We start from the raw sequence: 22083 nt of genomic DNA, 5'->3' as shown, positions 1-22083 counted from the left end.
CTTTACTTGCAACTTTCTTCTAGGGGCTCCACCTCTGTGGTAGCCTGACCATTTTTATTCGAGTACTTACCCCACTTGATTGGATCACTATATGGTTGTAGGATCCCAGGAAACTGTTTTTTTATTATATTTGATATTGTGTAAAAGTTGTCCATGTAGAGCAGGCATGTCCAACCTGCGGCCCGGGGGCCGCATGCGGCCCAGAGCCGCAGGCAATGCAGCCCACTGCCCCCTGACATTTTTTTTTGATGGGGAAGAAGGAAGTCGGGCTGGGGGCACTGCCACGGCGGCTTCCAACTAACTGTAGGCAGAGGCTGCCTCAGAAGGGATCATCCTCTAGATGTGTTAAATTAGTGCCGGGGGGGGGGGGGGCTTCAGCGCTGGAAGGGCGCAGCAGCGTTTTATTACTTATATACCTTAATTATAGTATTTATTTTATATGCGGCCCGAGAAAATGTATCTACACTTAATGTGGCCCAGGGAAGCCAAAAGTATGGACACCCATGATGTAGAGGTTGTGATGATAAACAGGGCTGCTGATAGGGGAGCACCAGTCCTCCTGTGGGGGGCCCGGGCACATAGGGCGGCCCGAACAGCAGAGGAATCAGTGCTCTCTGCAGCAGCTGAAAACTAGTTTCTCTCCCTCCCGCCAGCTTTCAGCTGCTGCAGGGAGAAACACAGACACAGGCCCCCCCTGCAGAAGCTGACAGCTTCCCTGTCCTGTAAAAAAATAACAAATTGTGGAAAAAAAAATTTAAAAAATTGTAAAATCAATTAATTTTCAAACCTATAACTATTTTTTTTGAAAATTATAAAATGTTTTTTTGTTTAAAAAATGTAAAAAAAAAAAAAGGGCTAATTCACACAGCTTCTCTGTTATCTTTGTGTACTCTAAGAAAAATTTTAGTAAATTTTTAGTGAAAATTTTGTTTTGATATATTCGAGGGGGGACCTGCCGGCTAGGCTTTACAGGGCCCTGTGATTTCTAACAGCAGCCCTGATAATGAAAGAGGGGTAATACAAGGCACCCCACAATTATTCTGCTACTCCTCATATAGGTTGGGCAATCGGGGGGCTCCAGCTGGCGCTCCTTTCCTTCATAAACCCGGAATGTATACAAATACCCCGTGGCCCTTTCACAGAGTTTGTATATGTTCACCCTGCATTTGATCTTATTTTGTTACTGCCGGCAAAATTGGCGAGGGACTCATCGACACAGATATGTTTGCCAGGATAATGCGTTTCAGAAAATGTTTCGGTATAATAAATGAGTAGTGACCTAATTTTATGAAATTTGTCATATTCAGGGGGATTTCTGCGAGGGCACTGGAAATTAACGGTAAAGTGTAGAATTGGCATAAATATTTTTAAGTAGGTCCAGTACAACGTGGTGGAATAGAGGGGCACAGGGTAAATACGCCTGCAGTTCATTTTTTGTTAGTTCCATATTTAGTGTGAGGGCAACTTGCAGTTCTTGAATTATGATAGTTTCCACTCAAATGAACAGGAACAAACCGAGCTGGGATTTTGGGTAATATATTGCTGGGCATAAAGATTGCTTTGGTCGGCATTTAAATTAAAAAAAGCTTCACTGAAAAATAAATTTAAAAAAAATTAATGGCCAAAGAATTTGGGGTTTCTGTTAGAATTCCTAGTTTCTCTATAAATGGGGGGATTATAGGTGTTTCTGAATTTGAAGGTAGCTATACAGGGTCTAAAGGTTTCTCTGGGACACCATTTATGGGGCCTAATTATTGGTGGCTGACTAGTACCCGATCTTTGATCTGGGTGAACTGCATTGCTTGTGCTAGCCACGTCACAGGGATGTATTAAGCTGCTGGTGGTTCTCTGCTGTTCCTCGGAACACCCCATTATTTATTTTGGAGCCTTTCCTCCTCTGAAACGGTTACTGAACCTCTGCTGTCCATGGGTTTATATTTAGAATCTGAGTCTGACAGTGAGAGTTCCTCCCTACTCGCATCTGTCATGCTCAGAATCTGGAATGCCTCCTTGCTGGTGTAGTTTTATTTTTTGGGCATGGCTTTGATACTTGTAAGGCAATGATCAGGACCCACTGGTATGGTGGTGACCAGGACCCACTGGTATAGCAGTGATCAGGACCCACTGGCATGGTCAGGGCCCTCTTTAACTCAGTCAGTGATCAGTACGCAGGAAGAAAATGGAGGGGATCGGTTCCTCTATAAGCTGCCCCTCCTATCTAGGTGTACAAAGGGCCACATAAACCCCCTGCAGAGGGTGGGGAGGGGGGGGGGTGGGTGCTGATGGGATAAGTGGCAATGCTGGGGGGGGGGGGGTGGAATCAGCGGTGGTGGGGATTGGTTCAGTGGCAGTACTGGGTGTCAGGATCAATGACAGTTACTTGCTTTCAGTGTCCACACGGTTCCCCCTGCAATGCTCCTTGTCTCTCTCGGCTTCCTCAGCTCCATGTGTCTCCACTGACATAGATGCCATCTCCTCAGACAGCAACTGCAACCTCCTCCAGCTCATCCCTCTTCACTGTACTGGGTCAGCTGACTCTCTCTTCTAGATTCTGCTCTTCGACGGCATGCAGCTGCAAATTAAATGGGCGAACCCAGCGGAGAGACTAGGCCGGCTGTCAGCTGTGCAGTGAGTGCATCTCCCCTGTCCCAACCCGAGCATAACTAGCGAAGATGTTAGCGCCCCTTGCAGTGGCAGAACACAAGGGCCGGTCGCCTCTCAGTGGCAGAACACCAGGGCCCGGACGCTCGCGACCTTTGTGACCCTGGTAGTTCCGCTACTGGGTAAAAACAGTACCCGTACTGAATTTAACGATTATTGAAATAAAATAAATAAAAAATATACATTTAAAAAATATATAAAACATTATATATATATATATATATATATATATATATATATATATATATAGAGGAGTGCTGCTTGTCCTACAGTTCACATTAACACAGGCAAAAACAAATACAATTCAGAAATGAAACAACAATACTACTGATCAGAAATGGAACAATTTAAATCTAAATCATCATTTAACCCCCTAGGGACCGCGACCCTGGTTTCATAAATCCAGTATGACTCATGGCGGCTCAGCTGCCTAATGTAATTGCCACCTCTCCAATGTTTAACCTTTTCTAGCATTTCTGCCAAAGGGAAACATATTAGATTTATGCCTTAGATGTACTGTCTCCAGGAAGTATTAATGAAGAGCTGGAGATCCACATTATACTATAACTACGTTGATAAGAGACCACCCATGCATACAGCCTTTCCATATCATATCAGCATACTAACTTTTTTTTATTTCTTTCTCCACAGGAGATCTCATGTATAGGGGGGTGGTCGGGAAATTGTGATACTACACCAGTAAGTCTTTTAATAGTGATAAGACATAAGATTTATATTACCATTGATTGTCTATATACACAGCCCTCTTCTGAATATCAGGGCAATACCTGGTTCACCTGAGTAGGATACCAAGCACAGACATATGCAATAATGTTATTTTATAGTTTTTTCTTTTTTACTGATGTATGCCATTTATCCAATTATGATGACCACATAGTGTTTTCCTGACCTTCATCTGGTAAAAACCATTGCAGCCCTTTAAATGTGGCCCTACTGAGTACAGCACAAAAACCTGTACGTATATCGGTTTATTATGGTTCATATTATTTTATAATTGCTGTTCATTTATTGATATGTATATAATATATTTTGGATCCTGCAAGTGTTTTTAACCATTGTTACTAAAAAAAAAAAAAAAACTGTAGAATGCTGCACTTTGAACCACCTTGTTTCTTTTTTTTTTTTTCATCCCCACCAGAGCTGCTTCTCTTCTCCCAAGTGCTGCTGCAAGTGCCATTCTGCTTTACCTACACCTCTGCTGGATACTGGATGAGAACTCCCACAAAAGCACCCTCTTTCTCTTCTCCTTCTGCCTTTAAATTTTATTTAAAGCTGCAGATTTAAAATTACTTTAACAATGAAATGTCAGTGTTGTAGCTTGTGTGAGGTTTTACATTTACTTTAATGATGAGTCAACAGCTTTGAATCTCAGTACTTCAGTTGCTGCCTAGTGAACCTTTGCAGTTGCTCTATAACTAGCTCAGGTGTGTCATAGTGGCAGAACACCAAATGCAAATGGGTGTTCTCTAAGCGCCTAGCAGCAGGGAGGCTGTACTTTAATCAGCCTACTCCGTCACAGAGAAAATAAAAGCAAAAATGCAGTGTCGTCTTACAGCAAGTCAAAATCACTACAGGTGACAGGTGTAAGGATCTGCCTGAAGCCAAAACTATGCAACTGACCCCCGATTCCTGCGTAGTCCTGAATGATGGCCACAAAATGCCAGTCTTTGGATATGGCACCTATGCACCCCGAGAGGTGGGTATGCTATTCCTGGGTGTATATTTTTCATATGTACAGCTTTATACGTTTGTTTGTTACTATATGATTACCAAAAGTGTTCTGAATTCATGGTCAGCTCTATGAATGACTGTCTTGCTTGTTTTCAAACACTAGCATAAAATTATATTTTATGTTTCTGATAGAATGTGGTGCGTGGGGGTTCTATTATGAGTTAGTAGCACCACAGAGCTCCTGTAAAAGTAGTTAAAATTTAGTTCACACCTGTGTTGCTCTCTGAAAAGCAATCCAATCCACAGTGGATTCTAAAATTGAATGAATCAAGTTTGAATTGAATGAGTCAAGTTTGTCGCCAGTACCTGAATGCAGAACGTGACAGGGGGTATCATTTTGCCACGGTGATACGTGTACAACCTTCTCAAGCTCCATTTGCAGCTTAGAGGGGACAGTAAATCTGCATCTCATTTGCCTATTTGTCTGCCCCCGACTGCAAATCTATACCAGCCCTTAAAGTTTATCTAAAATTACTTTTTTGCTTGGCCTTCTGCCTGAGTTCAGAATCGTTGGTCATCTTGATTGGCCAGGTCGGGATGATGTACATTCTAAAAAAGATTATGAACAGGCAGATGAGAAAGTTTTATTGCAGTGCTCTATGTATAAATGTTTTCACACAAATTTCATCCAAAATTCAAACATTGTTTATTTCAATTCAGTTGAACAAAAGTGTGAATCCTGGGGGAAAGTTGTGTGAAAACAATTTGTATAACTGTCTCTTTTGCAATAAAACGCCTGCCTGCTTGCAAATTGTTTATTGTAAACCTAAAGTCTAGTATCATTATTAGTGTGTGGCTTTCTTGTTTTTTAATAGTACTACTAAAAGGCTCTGTTCACATATGTTCTGGCCACGGGTAACAGCATGGGTTTATCAGATTTATCTGTTTGTTGGAGAAAGAGATGCCGAAGTACCATTTGGCAATATAAGGCAGTTTGAAATCTACCATGGGTGAGTTCGGTAGAATATATGTCCGATAGGGATGGGCGAACTACCCCTGTTCAGTTCGCACCAGAGCTTTCAAACATAGCGAAAGTTTGGAACCGAATAACGAACCCCCATTGAAATCTAAGGGACCCGAACTGTAAAAATCAAAAGTGCCCATTTTGAAGGCTTGTATGCAAGTAATTGGGCATACAATGGTTATGGGGGTTCGGGTACAACCCTGGGAGACATGTATCAATGAGAAAAAGTTTTAAAAAATTTCATTTTTAAATGAGCAGTGATTTACTGATGCTTAAAGCAAAACCATTCTGTATGATGAGGCCACAATGTAGTGCACTGGGAACAAGATTAGAAACTTTCTGGATAAATTCTAGTGTCCCACTTTGGCTAAATGTAACAGGTGCGTAAAAATTGGTCTTTGGGTGTCAGAGGTGCCTTCATACCGTAACCCTACAGAGGTACTCATGATGAAAGCAAGAATTGGCCATTGGCTGTGAAAAAATGAAATGATATGCACCTGTCAAACAGGTGTGGAAAAATTGTTATTTGGGTGTTAATTGTTCCCATGAAACCTACACCAAAAAATGTCTTCCAGAGGAAAACCACACCCACAACGCTAGGCAGCCTAGAAGTCTTGCAGAGATTCCACATCCCAAAAAATACTTAATCAGGGGCTTCATAGCTCCTGGTAATCTAGGACTGATTCATTTTAATAAATGTCAGCCGGTCCACGGAGTCTGTGGACAGACGCGCTCTATTATCAGTGACAAAACCTCCGGCAACACTGAATGTCCATTTGGAAAGCACGCTGGATGCAGGGCAGCCCAGCAGCTCAATTGCATACTGGGCAAGTTCTGGCCAGGGGTCTATTCTCTTGACCCAGTAACCCAGTGGATCATCAACTGGAAAGCTCTCCATCTCTGTTTTCGCCCCTAGATAGTTGTCCATCATATGATGCAGATGCTGCCAATGGGATGTTGAAGCTTAAAGCCCTGGATGACGAGGACTAAACAAATTGTGAAATGCATCACTTAGGTGGCCCCCTCCTCCACCCCCTCCACCACCACCTCTTGATCCACAGAAGCCTCAAAATTACATTTTTCACAACACAGTAACCTACCAGAGTCAGGAAAAGTGTTAGATAAATTCCTCTTAAACCACTTTCAGACTGGAGGATTGCTCAAAGACCTGGCCCTATTTTGCGAATTGGCACTGCGTGACTTTAACTGACAATTGTGCGGTCATTCAATGCTGTACCTAAACAAAATTGACGTCCTTTTTTTTTTTTTTTTTTCCCCCACAAACAGAGCTTTCTTTTGGTAGTATTTGATCACCTGTGTTTTTTTTTTGTTTTTTTTTTTGTGCTATAAGCAAAAAAAGAGCAACAATTTTGAAATAAATAACAATATTTTTCACATTTTTTTTTATATTAAATTCTCTAAAAAAAATGTAAAAATCAAAATTTAACATTTTAGGCCAATTTTGTTTTCTGCTACATATTTTTGGTAAAAGAAATCGCAATAAGCGTGTTATTGCATTTTACTAACTACGGGAAAGATTTATGTCATTTTTATTGTTGTTGTTTTTTTTTTTTTTTACTAGTAATGGCGAAATTGCGGCGGACAGATCGGACCCCTGACTGACATTTTTGGGGTACCAGTGACATTACTACAGTAATCGGTGCTAAAAATATGCACTGTTACTGTAAAAATGACACTGGCAGGGAAGAGGTTAACATTACTGGGGATCAAGGGGTTACGCGTGTCCCTAGGGGCGTGATTCTAACTATTAGGGGGCATGGCTTGTGAAGTAATCACAGAGAATGCAATTCTATACAGCAAGAGGGAAGAAGCACAGCGCCTTCTAAGACATTTATTGAAGACAGCAGTATGACACTCACATTTTTCAGGTGAAAGAGGCAGTTTCAGCAAGATGTGTATGTCATCTGGTGCATCACTGGAGCGAGTCCTGGTGGTGGAGGCCAGTGGCGGCCGGCCGATAGGGGGCGCAGGGGCGCACCCCCCCCCCCAAAAAAAAAAGAAAAAAAAAAAAAAGTACATTTTTAGCCCACTAGGGGCGCCGGACTCATTGGTGGCTATGGAGGGGGTGGGGTTTTCCACCCGGCAGAGGCGCCGATTGGCTGCCTTCTGGGGGGTCACCTGGGCGCAGAGCACTGCACTCCGACACTCCCCCTTTTGTGATGTCCTGGATCATGATTGGTCCAGACTCTAGCCTGGACCAATCATGATTCAGGACATCCCTGCTGACCTCGTTGGGCGCGGTGCCGGTGCACGCATCAGTCACTCACCATCACCGCCCGGTCACCTTCCCACCGCCGCAGAAGAGGACGGAGTCTCGAGGAGGGGAGAAGCCACCGGCGGGAACTGAAGAAGAAGCCGCCGCCGGGATTGAAGAAGAAGCCGCCGCCGCCGGGACTGAAGAGGAGCCGCCGCCAGGTAAGTGCATTGGTCTCAGGGGAACCCACACTGCATTGAAGGGAGCATGCACACTGATCTCTGCATTGATTGGGGGGCATGTTGTGGTGCTCTGCATTGATTGGGGGCATGCTGTGGCGCTCTGCATTGATTGGGGGCATGCTGTGGCGCTCTGCATTGATTGGGGGCATGCTGTGGCGCTCTGCATTGATTGGGGGCATGCTGTGGCGCTCTGCATTGATTGGGGGCATGCTGTGGCGCTCTGCATTGATTGGGGGCATGCTGTGGCACTCTGCATTGATTGGGGGCATGCAGGTCACTCGTTTTTCTGTTTGCGCCCCCCCCAAAATTTTGTGCACCAGCCGCCACTGGTGGAGGCAGTGGGTCCCGATGAGAGCGGCAGGGGGGTTCCTCCATATGCGCAAGGGCAGCCTCAGTGGTGTCCACAGGCTCCCCATCAGTTGGTGGAACGCTGGCACTCGTGGGTCCTGGGATCCTGACGTCACTCCTGGCGGTGATGCGGGATGCTACGGCGACACGTTTGCGGAGCATGCACTCCTTCAGCCATGAATGCACCATATTGGGAAAGGGCATTTATGCAGTAATGCAGACGGTGGCTCGGGGAAGGCAAAAGGCAGGGCGTCGATGTCTGCAAAAGGTGGAGGATCTGTGTTTAGCCACTAGGGGGAGTGTGTGGGCAAAAAGTAATGTGGCTGAATGTACAGGGAAGGAGGACAAGAAAATAAACTGAAATGTAGTGTAAATTGTAAATTGAGTGACGTCAGGATCCCAGGACCCACGAGTGCCAGCGTTCCACCAGCTGACGGGGAGCCCGTGTGACACCACCGAGGCCGCCCCTGCGCATACGGAGGAACCCCCCTGCCGCTCTCATCGGGACCCACTGCCTCCACCACCAGGACTCGCTCCAATGATGCCCCAGATGACATACACATCTTGCTGAAACTGCCTCTCTTTCACCTGAAAAATGTGAGTGTGAAACTGCTGTACTTCTTCAATAAATGTCTTGCTGCACTTAGAAGGCGCTGCGCTTCTTCCCTCTTGTCTCCCCCCAGATATCACTTCTGTCTCTTCCGCTGGCAGCTGCTACAGTGGACAGTCACCCCCTGAACTTGGGGCCCCCCTACCCCCGTTTTTTTCCCTTTCTCCCCCCCGGGTCCCCAGGACTAGCCCACACTGAGACCTCTTCTTGTGCCAATTTACCACTGAACCAATCCTATACAGCAGGATCACATAGCTTTGAAGCATGTGGCAGTGCATGCATCGCAAGTTTTCAGGGGCATAAAAAGCAGACTCCTCGGGGTCACCGAGGATTAAAGTATCTGGAACTGCTTCCTCCCAGCCACTTACTACTCCCAAGGGTTCTGGGGAGGAAAAAACATTTCTTAAGGTTGACGTATGTCTTCCTCTGCTTCAATGCCTCCAAAACTGCCAGAATCCTCCTCCTCATCCTCCCTCTCCTTTTGTGTGTTCTGTGGCATGGCAAGAATGGTGTCTGCATAAATCGGGCCTTGAGTGCCCTGTCCATAATGCCACACAGAATCTGCTCCAGCAGAAATACAACAGGGATTGTGTCACTGATGAATGCATTGTCACGGCTCACCATCCTTTACGCCTCCTCAAATGGTGATAGTACAGTGCATGCATCCTTTATCAGCAGCCATTGGCGTGGGAAAAAAAATCTGAGCCGGCCTCAGCGTGTCGTTGTGCCATGCTCACACAGGTAATCATTGACGGCTCTTTGCTGCATGTGCAGCCACTGCAGCAATGCCAAAGTTGAGTTCCACCTGGTGGGCATGTCACAAATCAGTTGGTTTATGGACAGGTGGAATTCCCACTTAATTTCAGCAAACCGAGCACAGGCTGTGTATGACCGCCTGAAATGGCTACAGACTTTTCACACCTGCTTTAGCCTGCTTTAACAGATATTCCAACCCTGGGTACCTATTTAATAAATGCTGCAGCACCAAATTAAGGACATGTGCCAGGCTCCGGTGTGGATCCTGTCCCCCTAGACACACCAGTTGAAGCACTGCATGGCACATTTTCTCCTATTTATTGAATAGCCCCATGAACGCTTAGGGGCTATGTAATGGTTTATAGGACAATTCAGCAGAGGAGGGCATTGAGATGGAGGAGGGAATGGAGCTGACAAATCTCAAATTTTCACTACTAGCTGTATGGAGACGTGGCGCCACAAAAGCTGCAGCACTGAGTCCTGTCCTGCATTCTTCCAAGTTGCATGCAGAGTTACCCAGTGCTCTGTGAAAGAAATATATCACCCCTGACCATGCTTGCTGGACCATATGTCAGCAGTAACATGGACTTAGCGGCTGACTGCCTTGGCCAATGATGCCACAACATTGCCAATCAGTGCCATTGTGGTACAGCACATTCTGCAAATTTACAGAAGGGTGCAGAATCCACCAGAGAAATTTGCCAAGTATAGTCTATAGCTGGTGGTGTGCTACTGGCAGATGTGCTGCAAGGACCTGGGACACCCTGTGCTATACCATCATCCCTGTCAGTGGAGGCTGCTGAGAGTTCATGAGGTATAGAGGGGGTAGTCTGAGGTGAGTATGGAGGAGGAACAGAATTGTGTCCCTTGTGTGGCTTTCAGGTGCTCTTGCCAACAGTGGTAGGAGGTTAAATGTCTTGTCAAGCATGTGGTACCCAAATGGCTGGTGTTTTTCCCAAGCTTGATGTGCTTGAGACAAAGTTTGCAAATTGCAACAGTACGATTGGCTGCACATATGCTAAAAAAGGCCCAGACAGCTGATCTGTGGGAAGTGGGCCGGGAGATAACGGCTTCATGTCAACAGCTTCATGCAAATGTGATGGAATAGGGTGGCTGCTCTCTACTCTTCCATGATGGCTGCCTCATTGGGGTTGTGCCTCACCCTCGCTGTCCTCCTCTGCTCTATCCGGCACCCAAGTCACAACAGTGACCTCATCATCATCTCCTCCATCCTCATTATCACTGGAGACAACTTGGCAATACACTGTGGCTGGGGGAACATGACTGCAAATTTGTGTACCAGTGTTCTTCCTACCTTTCTCAACCTCAGAACCAACATCATGGTTTGGTAAGCCAGTCCACCACCTCCTCTGCATGCTGTGGCTGGATAGCATGGGCAACATCGCTAAACAGAGGAAATTTATGTCCTGCCTGAGGACTGACCACGTCTATCTTTGCCTGTGAACACATACGCTGCTGGCCCCCTCACAGTGCCATGGTCTGCCTTTCCTTGTTAGCCTCCCAGACATGATTGGAGGGGGGGGGGGAGCTTATTAACAAAATGTAATAAAGATGTGAAAATGTGTACATGGATGCACTTTAATCAATAGAAGTTGGTATTTTTTGCACTTTAACCTGAGTACTCTCTACACAGACACCCTCCACTGATGCACTGCAATATACTGCAGTAAACCTGCACTGAAATATACTGCGTTAAAAGTGCAGTAACACACTGAAATATACTGCGATAAATGTGCAGTAATGCACTGAGAAATACTACGTTCAACATGCAGTAGCACACAGAAATACACTGCGTTAAATGTACAGTAATGCACTGAGCTATACTGCAGTAAACTTGCCCTGACAAAATTAACTGATACTAATGTAAAAATGAATGGTCACTACACTCACACAGATGGAACTATCACTAGATTCACACTACAGTAAAAATTAATGGTTACATTACACTATCACTAGAGTCACACTAAAGTGATACTCTACAACGACAACAGAATCACAATGGCACACTAGCACCCTAACTCTCTAGTAGCACTGAACAGAGCCCTGTTCTATCTCTCTCCACGCCAATATCACACTGAAAATGGCCGCTATTGAAAGAATGCTGTTAGAGCTGGAGAGTGCAAAATCTGGTGCAGCTGTGCATGTTGGCCAATTAGCTTCAAAACTTCAGCTTGTTTAATTAAGTGTAGCGCCCTCCTAGGTAGGTGCTAGAGAGAAAGTATAATTTTGAGTCCTGTCTGCTTATCAGAAGGACTGCAGGTAAATCTATATTGTTCTCTGCTTACCAGAGAGCAGGATCTGTTAGCGAGGTCTACTCATTGTGCTCAGGTGCTACTCGTTCTGTCTGAAGAGTGTTTCACACTGGTCCAATAGGGAGGCATATTGGACAGTGGGAGGAAACCTGACGAATTAGTGCACAGTCGTTTGATACAGCCCTGGTGATTTGGCAGAGGAAAAGTGCCTCAGTGCATGCTGGGATACTGTTAAAAGCTAGGAGCAAATGTGCTCGTTGTCTTTCGGCTGGATAACTGAGTTCTGGAAGGAGGGGCGGCTGCCTCCTCCTCTGTAGAGATGTCATGCCGCCTTGGGTGGTCGACCTGAGGGCCTGGAGAGTGCTAGTGAGGAACTGAACCCAGAAGTCCAGTGAAGCTGACTGAAAGGGGAGACACTGGAGGATCTGATTCTGCAGTACAGTGAGTACAGATCTGTGTTAAGGGGCCTGACCTGAGGGGGGCCACCCCTGCAGCTAGAAGAGTCAGTGGGCGGGTGTCAGTAAAGGGGATGCTAGTGAGTGTCTCAAAGATAATGTAGATTCACCAAGTCTATTGCTGGAGAGAAAAGAGCAAGGAGACCTAAACCTTTCCATACATGTGGCAATATGAATTAAGCAGTGCAGCTGCTTCCACAAGCAACCTGATGAGGCCAGGCAAGAGTTGTCCTTGTCCATTGTGAATAGTTAGTTGGAGTATCCCACTATTTCCTTTCCCATCCAAGCTCCAAGTAAAAGCCAATACCCCTGGAGTGTGTATTGTGTGACGAGCCATCGGGAGTAAGGAGGGATGTGTGAACTGTTCCCTCAAGTGACAGTGTGCTGGTAATCAGAGGAGGCCTGAGAAGTCCTCTTACAGCAGGCCCTATGGGGACAGTGCTACATAAGCTTTGACAAAAAAAAAAAAACCTGGAAGCTGATTGGTTTCTATGCAGAGCTTCAGCAGACTTTGTACTCTCCAGTTTTAGTAATAAAAACCTAGTGTGTTCATTTTAATAATATTACATCTACCAAACCAGGAGAAATTGCCTCTGTGCCAGGCATCCAGATAGTGTTTTATTACTGGGAGAAGTGGGGGAAAGTTAAGCCCAAAAGTCTCCCCTAGATTTCTGGGAAGGATGGCGCCCAGGTATCTGATGTGTGACAACATCTATTTGAATTGGAAGTTAGTTCTGAGATGTTCTGACCATAGTAGATGTAGATAATGAGATGTTTAGCAATTCAGAATTTCAAAAATGTATGCAAAAGTTGGAGAGATCCATATTCATCCAAAACTGCCAGGAGGTGCGGAAGCAAAATTCCTGGGTTCGTAATAAAAAAACAGCAGGTCATCTGTATATGCAACGACTTTCAAAGGGAAGGCAGTCCCTATGGAAGGACCGTTTATAGTTGGGTTGTCCCTGGTTTGGTGGAGGAGGGGCTCCAGCCTCAATATAAATATTAACAGCCTGACATACAGCAACCTTTTTGAGTCCCATTTGTGATAGATATAGGGAACGGAGAGATCGCCATTTACTTTCACTTCGGTGGAAGGGTAAATGTAAATCATGGTAATCCAATGCATCACCCTTTGTCCCATGCCCAAGTGCCATAGGGTCCCATCCAGAAAAGCCCAACTCCCCCTGTCAAACGCTTTCTCTGCATCTGCTTCCGTGCATAGGATTGAGAGAGGGATCCCCTTGGAATGGGCCACATGGATGATAGCTAGGGCCTTGGTTGCATTATTCCTTGCTTCCCTAGTGGGCACAAATCGCACTTAGTCCAAGTGAATAATGTCAGGGGTATAGACCATGGCTGGATCTAGGGGGTGCTGGGGTGGTGTGCCTCTCCAGACTTCAGTTGTGCCACACCCACTGCCCCGCTGTCCTCTTATGCTTTCCCCTGCTGGCTCCCTGTACACTGCCCTGCTGACAGTGGATCACACTGTACACTACCCTGCTGACCTCCCGTCCTCTGCCCGCCTGACAATTTTTACTACACTCCCACATCAGACATGCTAAATCTGGCCCTGATATAGACCAACAATCTTGAGGCAAGGATCTTGATAAATAGTTTGGGATTCATGTTTAAAATTGAGACCCATAATTCTGGCATAGTAATGGGTCTTTGCCCTCTTTCGCAATCACTGTAATGTGCACTCTAAGCGTGTCAGGTGGGAACAAAGTCTCAGACCCCCCCACCGCGTTCTATGCTTTTAAAAGTTGAGAAAACAAAGCAGTATCAAACATTTGTAGCATGGAAGAGAGAAGCCATCTGGTCCTGGGAGCTTACCAGTATGCATTTGTGAGGGAGGAGGTGAACCCTTGATGTCACGCAGCCACCGCAATTTGTGTGAAGTGATGAGCAAGCAGACGTGCTAGATACTTAAGCACTTTTAATTATACAGTAGCACCCTCCTAGTTAGGTAGGTGCTAGGTAAATGCATCTCTGCTCCTTCTGCTTATCAGGAGAGCCTGATCTATTAGGTTGTCTGTCACATGTTTCCAGGTGTGATTCACTGGGTCTGAGGGAGTGTCCACACTGTATCCAATGAGGGAGCTTGTTGGACAGTGGAGGAAACCCAGCCAGTGACACATTAGCTTTTATGGGAGTCCCAGTGGGAGGGCATTCTTGCAATGCATCCTGGGATTTCTCATAAAAACGGAGGGGGCATGTGACAGGGTGTCTTTGGCGGGCAGCAGAGTCCCAGGAGGAGGTGGACGGCTGTCTCTCCTCCTGCAGAGTGTGAGGAAGGTGGTCTTAGGCGGTTGGTCTAGTGAACCAGGTGTGGAGCTGAGCTGCAGAGGATCCGGTGTAACTGATGGTGGAGCTGCTGGCATAGTCTCTTGGGAAAAACAGTGTCCGTGAGTACTGAGGGAGCTGCCAAAGGGTCTGGCCCAGGAAGGGGGACCACTCCAGTGAATTCAGGGGATCCAGGAGCTAGCTCACACGGAGTGTATTACAGTAAAGGGGGTGCCATGTAGAAAGCCCTGAAGAATAGGAACAAAGGGGGTGCCAGGAAGGGCCTTGAAGAGTGTTCTGCAGTACAGTACAGCTGTAGCTGTAGCAGTTCATTAATTACTACTTCATCGCTAGTGACAAGGTGAAGCAGCAGACTTGCCGCACTCAGTTACTTCTAGACGTCCCAGCAAATTGTGCATAGTTTATTCATATTGGAGTATCCCACTCATTCCCTTCTCCTATCCAAGTTCTCAATCAAACCACAAAAACCATAACTCCTAGACTGTTTCTTGACTAAGCCAGGCACTTTGAAGTCGCTGAACTATTGTATGGTTGCTATGGGTAACCTAGGGGAACCGGTCACCAGCAGCTCCCAAGGGAGTAGTGCTACATTTATATCTTGCAAGTGTGTTTTTATGGGGGTAATTTAATAAAATTGTTGAAATAGAGAGCACCATGTAGTCTTGTCTTTTTGATTACATGAAGTTCGCTGAGCATAGAGAGGTGCTAACAGAGCTGGATTCCTGGAGGGGAGGAAGGAAATCGTAGCAGGATAGTGCCGGAGTGATTTTTGCAAAGAGCCGATTGAACTCCTCTTTGAGGTGAGCAGGTTTTTCAGCCCGTGGTGGTGTGCACTTTCATGTGTCATAAGCTGAATGGTGATTGAAGAACACTGCGATGGATCACATTAAATTATGGACTTTGTTTGACACTTTTTATTGGATTTAATATTATGTAAATGGACTTTTATCAAGAGCACATAAAGTGGTATATTTAGTTGCTCTGCACTATATGAGTTTGTTTATGTATTATTTGGTGTAGTGGAATCACTAGGAGTGTACAGCAGCAACTAATCACAGTTAAATAAACACTGACACAGGTTATGTTTCATGTGAATAGGCAAGGGTAAAACATTTGAGAGGTAGCGCTGATTATATTTTATACAGCAATTGTTACACTTTTGTCAGTGGAGCATCCAAGTCAGTAAGTGTAGAAGAAGGGTGGCAGGACAACCCTGACCCATGGACATAAGTATGAATATACTCGACTAGCTGAGACTCTTGGTCATCAACTTGTAAATGCATTGGAAGATATTGGCTATTACATCGGTAGGTAGGTCTTTTTGATAACGCCCACTACGAGGGTGAAACGCGTTGACGTATTTCCGGCGTGGAGCCACGTAACGTCACTTCCGGTCGGGCTTCCTGGTCTCGGTGGAACGCACGCTAATAGCGGCGGTTCCTGTTTGTATATCTCAGTAGAAGTCCTATTGGAAGAAACCGGTCACATGTAACAGGTCCGTGCTGCAGCCGGTCGCAAGCCTCTGCAGGAATTCGTATGCCATTATTTTATGCTGAATACAAGACATCTAATTGTAAGTGCAACACTGTATTGTTTTGAATAAATCTCAAGGGTAATACACTATCAGTCCTCCCTTTCCTTTATTACACGGTGGATCTGTGAGTTTGTAAAGAAGGAGCAAGCAGTGTTTCTTGCTGATACAAGCGGTACTGGTGCCATCTAGTGGAGGAGGAATGTCAGTGTGGCTGCTGCATCCAACTTCAGGATTATAAAGAGGAAGCGAGGCTGTGGGTTCACTGAAAAAGTGTATACCTATTACCATCTGGTAAGAGGCTAATTCTAGGTGATTTGCACGTGGTGTTTGTTCACAAGGAGATTGGATTTTTCAGCACATGAATATATAATTGCACCTTATTTATTTCCGTTTGGTAAGGACAAATTTCACTCTGTGGTGGATACACGTATTATTTGGATAGAATACAATATTCTACTCACCTGCATCAATCATTTATGGACATTTATGAACTTTTATGTTAATGCACCTATTGATTTGCAAAATTCACAGATTGATATATGTTAATTATATTCACATTTATTGTTGTTTAGCGCACCCCATACCACAAAATTTTATTTATATTCATCAAGCACTGAATACCGGGAGCAGCTTCAACACACTATCAGCGCACCCATCCCCCCTTAACACATATGATTTCCTTATGAGCCACCACAAGTTTTCAAATATTTCTTAGGAGGGCAGATATTTGTTCAGCCCTTTCCCTTCTTAAGCTGAGTCCCCAGTTTGATCAAAATGGCCTTAATATTTAATTCTTCTCATACAATCATGGGATCACAGTCTGGAGTGTCGTTCGTGGAGAAAAAGGAACACCACTCCCTGGAAATTTCTTCACAAACAAATTGGTTTTGCAGAAGGGAGTCATTCAGTCTCCAGTGCCAGGTCCTATCAATCAGACACCAGGTGTATTTCAAATGAGATCGGGGTGTGATCAGGGATTTTGATAGAGCCTATAGAGACTCACTGGTCTCTAGAATGTAATGATTAATAAATCAGGAATGTGTCTATTCTCATGTAAGAGTCATTAGGAAAGGGGTAGAAAGAAAAATCCTTTTTCTTGGGGTGTAAGACTCACAACAGGTCCACAAGGTGTAGGGCATTTAGGCTTTTCTTTATGTGTTTAAGAGCTGAATAAGAGGTGTAAGGAGTGAGAGTCATCTAAGAATTGGTTTGATTATAGATTAAAGCCCCCCCCCCCCCCATGATCCTAGAACCTTCTGCGAAGTCCTTAAGCTTCTCCAGGATAGTCTGAAAAATAGAGACAGGATTTGTATTGGGGAGTTATAAATTCACTAGCATGTATACCGCTCTACTTTTTTAGAAGGAAAAGAGCAGACACACGTGCACACTTTTCTCCTTCTTGCTGTGACCTGGAAAGCGACATCCGTGATTTCACTTCCGGGTCAGTGTCCCCGGGTAGCTCAGCTGGAAAGGGATGTATTTCAGTGCATTGCAATACATTCAGTTGAGTCCAGAGGGGACATTTGGGGTCTTTTAGACCCTGCATATCTAATTTTTTTTTTGCAAAAAAAAAAAAAAAGAAAGTTACACCCAAGTACACAAAATCCCCCACCAGAAAAATTGTGAGGGCCCCCCACCTCCAACAAATGAGAAAGGAGAGCAGCGCCATCTAAGTGCAGTATAAAAGATGTGTTTAATAACAATAGACAAATGCAAACTCACAGGATGGGGATGATAAAACAGGCATGTAATGGGTTCAGGATGAGCAGCAGGGATCCAGGGAATTGTGTCGGCTGTGCTGGTGGCTCCCAGCACTTCTGGGTACGCGGTGTCCCTTAGAGCCACTAACTTCACTTCCGGGTAGATTAGAAGGTGGAGTAGGAGGTGCGTGCATTCAAAACATGCATGCTTCTTCCTCAGGCAATCTCCCCACCTCCACACATACGCACATACGAATGTAATTGCATGCGTCGGGGGCAGCTATGTGTCAAAATGTCAATTGCAATCCACATGTTACATATCCTCGCACACGTTGGAGTGAGAGCAATAATTCTAGCACAATACCTCTTCCATAGCACTAAACTGATACCTATAGGGAGCTTTTGAAGCATCGCCTATAAAAAATATAGGGTACTGAAGTTTGTCACCATTGCAGGGGCGCACATAAATTTCAGGTTTGGCATGTTAAGTATCTTTTTACTCGGCGCAACCTCGTCTTTTATATTTTACTAAAAATTTGGGTAATTTATTGTGTTTGTTTGCCCTAAAATTTACTTGAGGTTTTCTTTTTGAAATGTTGCGTTTCCTAGACCTTTTGCGGCAATATTGTGTGACATAAAATATTGGAGCTACCACTGATTTATTCTCTAGGGTGTTTGCATTTAGAAAATATATAATGTTTGGGGATTTTACATTATCTTTAGGGCTAAAATTTGTTTTTAAACCTGCAAAAAGTGCTCTGGCAGCGAAAAGGTTGTTCCACACCGTGAATTCATTACAATCACAGGAGGTAGCCTTTTACAATTTTTCCACATCTGCTGTAGGCATAGGAGCTGGGAGAGGGGGCTGAAAACAATGGAAGAAAAAAATGGAAAATTTCCTATCAAATACTTACCATAATTTTCCTTTCCTGATGGACTCCATGGCAGCAAACACACAGGACCCCACTCCCATAAATCTTTGCTCTGGGCCAGAGGCCCTGTTCCATGATTGGCTTACTCCAGCAGATGGGAGAGAACTCCTGCTGCCATGGAGTCCATCAGGAAAGGAAAAATACAGTAAGTATTTGATAGGAAATTTTCAGTTTTCCTGACAGACTCCGTGGCAGCATACATATGGGGAATAACTAGCTATACGTGCCCGGGTGGGCAACTGATGGTCAAAAGAAAGTTTAATTTCCCCCCTAACAGACAGTATTTGCAAAGGTAACGGAAGATAAAGAGGCCGGTTCAACACAGTAATGGGCCATAAAAGTATTAATTGAAGACCACAAGGCTGCTCTGCAGGTTACTACGGCGATGTGCCAAGAGACTGCACGATGTAGAAGCTATTCTGGTTGAATGAGCAGTCACCGCCTCCAGAGGTGCCAAGTCCTTGGCTTTATAGGCCTACCGAATGGTCTGAACGATCCAAGCCGCGATGGATCAGGCAGAGGCACGCAAACCCTTGTTCTTTCCATGAAAAAGAACAAACAGATGGTCCGACTGACAAAAAATAGCTTTGGCTTCCAGATACAGCTTCAGAATTTCTCCCACATCTAGAGGATGAGAGCTAGGGCTTTTAGAGGACCTGAATGTTGGCAGGATGATCTCCTGGTTCTCTTGGAAAACAGAGGATACCTTGGGGTTTGAACCCAGCATGGGAATCAGCACCACACGGTCAGGGAAGAAAGTTAGAAGCGGCTCCTTGCAACCCAAAGCGCTAATTTTAGAGTCCCTTTTAGCCAAAGTGATGGCCACCAGGAAGGCAGTTAGGAGGGAAAGGTCTTTGATGGAGAGCCGATCTGTGTGCTTCAGTCCAATTTCTGAAAGAAAATCCAGGACAAGTGGAAGGTCCCATTTAGGGAAGCTTGGTTTTCTTTGAGGCCTAAGGCTAGAAGCCCCTGTCAAGAACTGACAGATAAGAGAATGCCTAGCCCAAGATATTCCGGTGAAGGCAGAAATGGCTGAACCTGAAGGGAGCTTGAACCCAAAGGGAGCTGAATGACCAGGACAGATCCAGGCCAGACTGTAGAAAACCCAGGATAACCTGAATTCTCGGATCATTACAAGAGTCCACCATGTTGGATATGTATCTTATAAATTTTAACCAAATCCTTTCATGGACCTTGTTGGTACCAGCTATTCTGGCATCAATAGTGTGGAGATAGCTTTGCTTGGACAGCCAGGGGGTTCCAGCCTCCCCCTCTCAAAAACCAAGCCACTAAGTGCAGATGGGCCAGGCAAGGATGTAGAGCCACTCCTTGAGACAGGAGATCTGGTCTGGAGGGCAGAGAAACTGGGTCCCGAAAGCTGAGCTGCATCAACAGGGGAAATCATGGCCTGTTTGGCCAGAATGGAATTATTGCCAGAATCTCCCCCTCTTCTACCCTGAGTCTAAACAAGAACCAGAGGATGACAGGAACAGAGGGAAAGGCATACGCCTTGCAAAATCTCCACTGGTCCATAAAGGAATCTACTTCGAAGACCTGGAGACAACTACACCTCGCATAGTACTTCTCCAGCTTAAAGTTGCACGGTGAAGTGAACAGGTCTACTTCCGGGATGACTCCCAGAGATAGGACCCACCGGAAAACTTTGTTGTGGAGACCCCACTAGTTGTCCAGGTGTACTCTTGAGAAAAAGTCCGCCTGAACTTTCTGGACCCCACGAAGATAAACAGCTGTCGGTTGGACAAGTTCTTCTGAGCCCAGGTCATGATTGGCTCTACTTCCTTCAACAAAGAGACTGAGTTCCTCCCTGCCGCTTTATGTATGAGACTGCTGCTGTATTGTCTAATCTCAGAAGAACAGAGGCTCCCACTGTTAAGTTTTGGAATGTTTGAAGAGCACAGAATGCTGCCCGAAGTTACAGAACATTCAAGACTATTCTGCGAGACCGAAAACTCCATCTGCCCTGGGCTACTTCTGTTAGGCAATGAACGCCCCAGTCCATGTTGCTGGCATCTGTTGTGATTGTAATCCAGGAAACAGGAACAGTGGAGTGACAGTTGAGGAGGTTCTTCAGCTGTAGCCACTAAGGGAGGCTCTCCCACATTGACAAAGTTACCCTGATGGGATGAGCCTGTCTCCCTGGACTCCATTGCTGGTGGAAGCCCTTCTGGAAAGGTTGCATTTTCCACTGTGCCCATTTCACTATGGTTGTTGTGGCAACCATGGTGCCAATGATCCTCAGACACTGTGAGGCCCAGAGATAAGAGGATGACATGGACGGACGTATTCTGTCCCGAATGACCAGGATTTTCTCCAGAGGCAAGGAGATGGTGCTCCTGAGCCTTTCGAATTGCACCCCAAGGAATATCAGAGACTGTGTAGGCTCTAGATGACCTTTTTTCTCCATGTTCAATAGCCAGCCAAACTCAATAAGAGTAGAAATGACTTGGGTTCTGTGCACTAATAGCTGCTCCTGGTCCTGAGACAGCAACAGCACATCATCTAAATAATGGTGGAGAGGAATACCTCTGGTCCTGATCAGGGCCACAACAGCTAATAGGAGTTTTGAAAAGCACGAGGCGATGTTGTAAGCCCGAGCGGGAGACAGGTAAACTGAAGGTGGATCTGGACATCTGCAAAGCGAAGAAACTTCTGGAAATCGACTGCTATCCGGTCATGGAAGTAAGCGTCCTTCAGATCCTTGGACACAAGTCAGTCGCCTGGCTGAAAAGATTGTAAACAGTGTCTCCAGCGTCTCCAACTTGAATCTCTCTTTCTTGATGAAGGAATGCAAGTAAGTAAGATCTATGACCGGTCTCCAGGAGCCATTCTTTAGAACCAAGAAGAGAGGTAATTACAGACCTTAAAATCTTTCGCCGGCTGGAACTGGCACGGCAGCACCCTGAGCCACCAATGAATCCACGTAGGACAGAAGAACCTGTTTTTATCCTTTGAAGTGTGGTAAGGTTGTGGGAACAAACCTGAGCCTAAGTGGGCCACAGAATGCACAAGCTTGACCCGAGGAGACCGTTTTGATGGTCCAGTAATCCTTAATCAAGGTTGCCCAGGCGTGCTGATCAGGGAGTGTGCAAGCCCTACTTGATCAGCCTGGGCAGGCCCAATATCAAAAGGACTTAGTGACTTCCAGTCCACTGGAAGACACTTTCTTAGAAAACCTCTGATCTGATGACTGGTTTCTCGTCAAAGTCTTCCTGAACTCATGGTCGGGTCTAGAGAGGCGTGCGTCCCTCGCACGATCCAAACCCTGCCTGGACTGAGCTCTCTTCTGGCCTAACAGGCGATGATCCTAGGATAAGAA

The 22083-nt window shown here is 45.5% G+C and overlaps 1 protein-coding gene across 1 annotated transcript in view; it reads left to right on the top strand.

Annotated features, from left to right (window-relative positions):
- Positions 1-4154: 4154 nt before the first annotated feature.
- LOC309552734 (aldo-keto reductase family 1 member C1-like) overlaps positions 4155-22083 on the top strand; it is a gene marked incomplete at its 3' end in the record, with an annotated part of 95233 nt that continues 77304 nt past the window's right edge. The window contains exon 1 of the mRNA XM_082253655.1: positions 4155-4378. Coding sequence (XP_082109781.1) covers positions 4292-4378 — 87 coding nt within the window. The 5' untranslated portion in view covers positions 4155-4291. The remainder of the gene's footprint in view (positions 4379-22083) is intronic.

Source organism: Pelophylax lessonae (assembly GCF_965119305.1).
Source record: "Pelophylax lessonae genome assembly, chromosome: 4".
NCBI lineage: Eukaryota > Metazoa > Chordata > Amphibia > Anura > Ranidae > Pelophylax > Pelophylax lessonae.
Note: the sequence above shows the minus strand (reverse complement) of the source record. Positions and strands in the feature narration are given on the sequence as shown.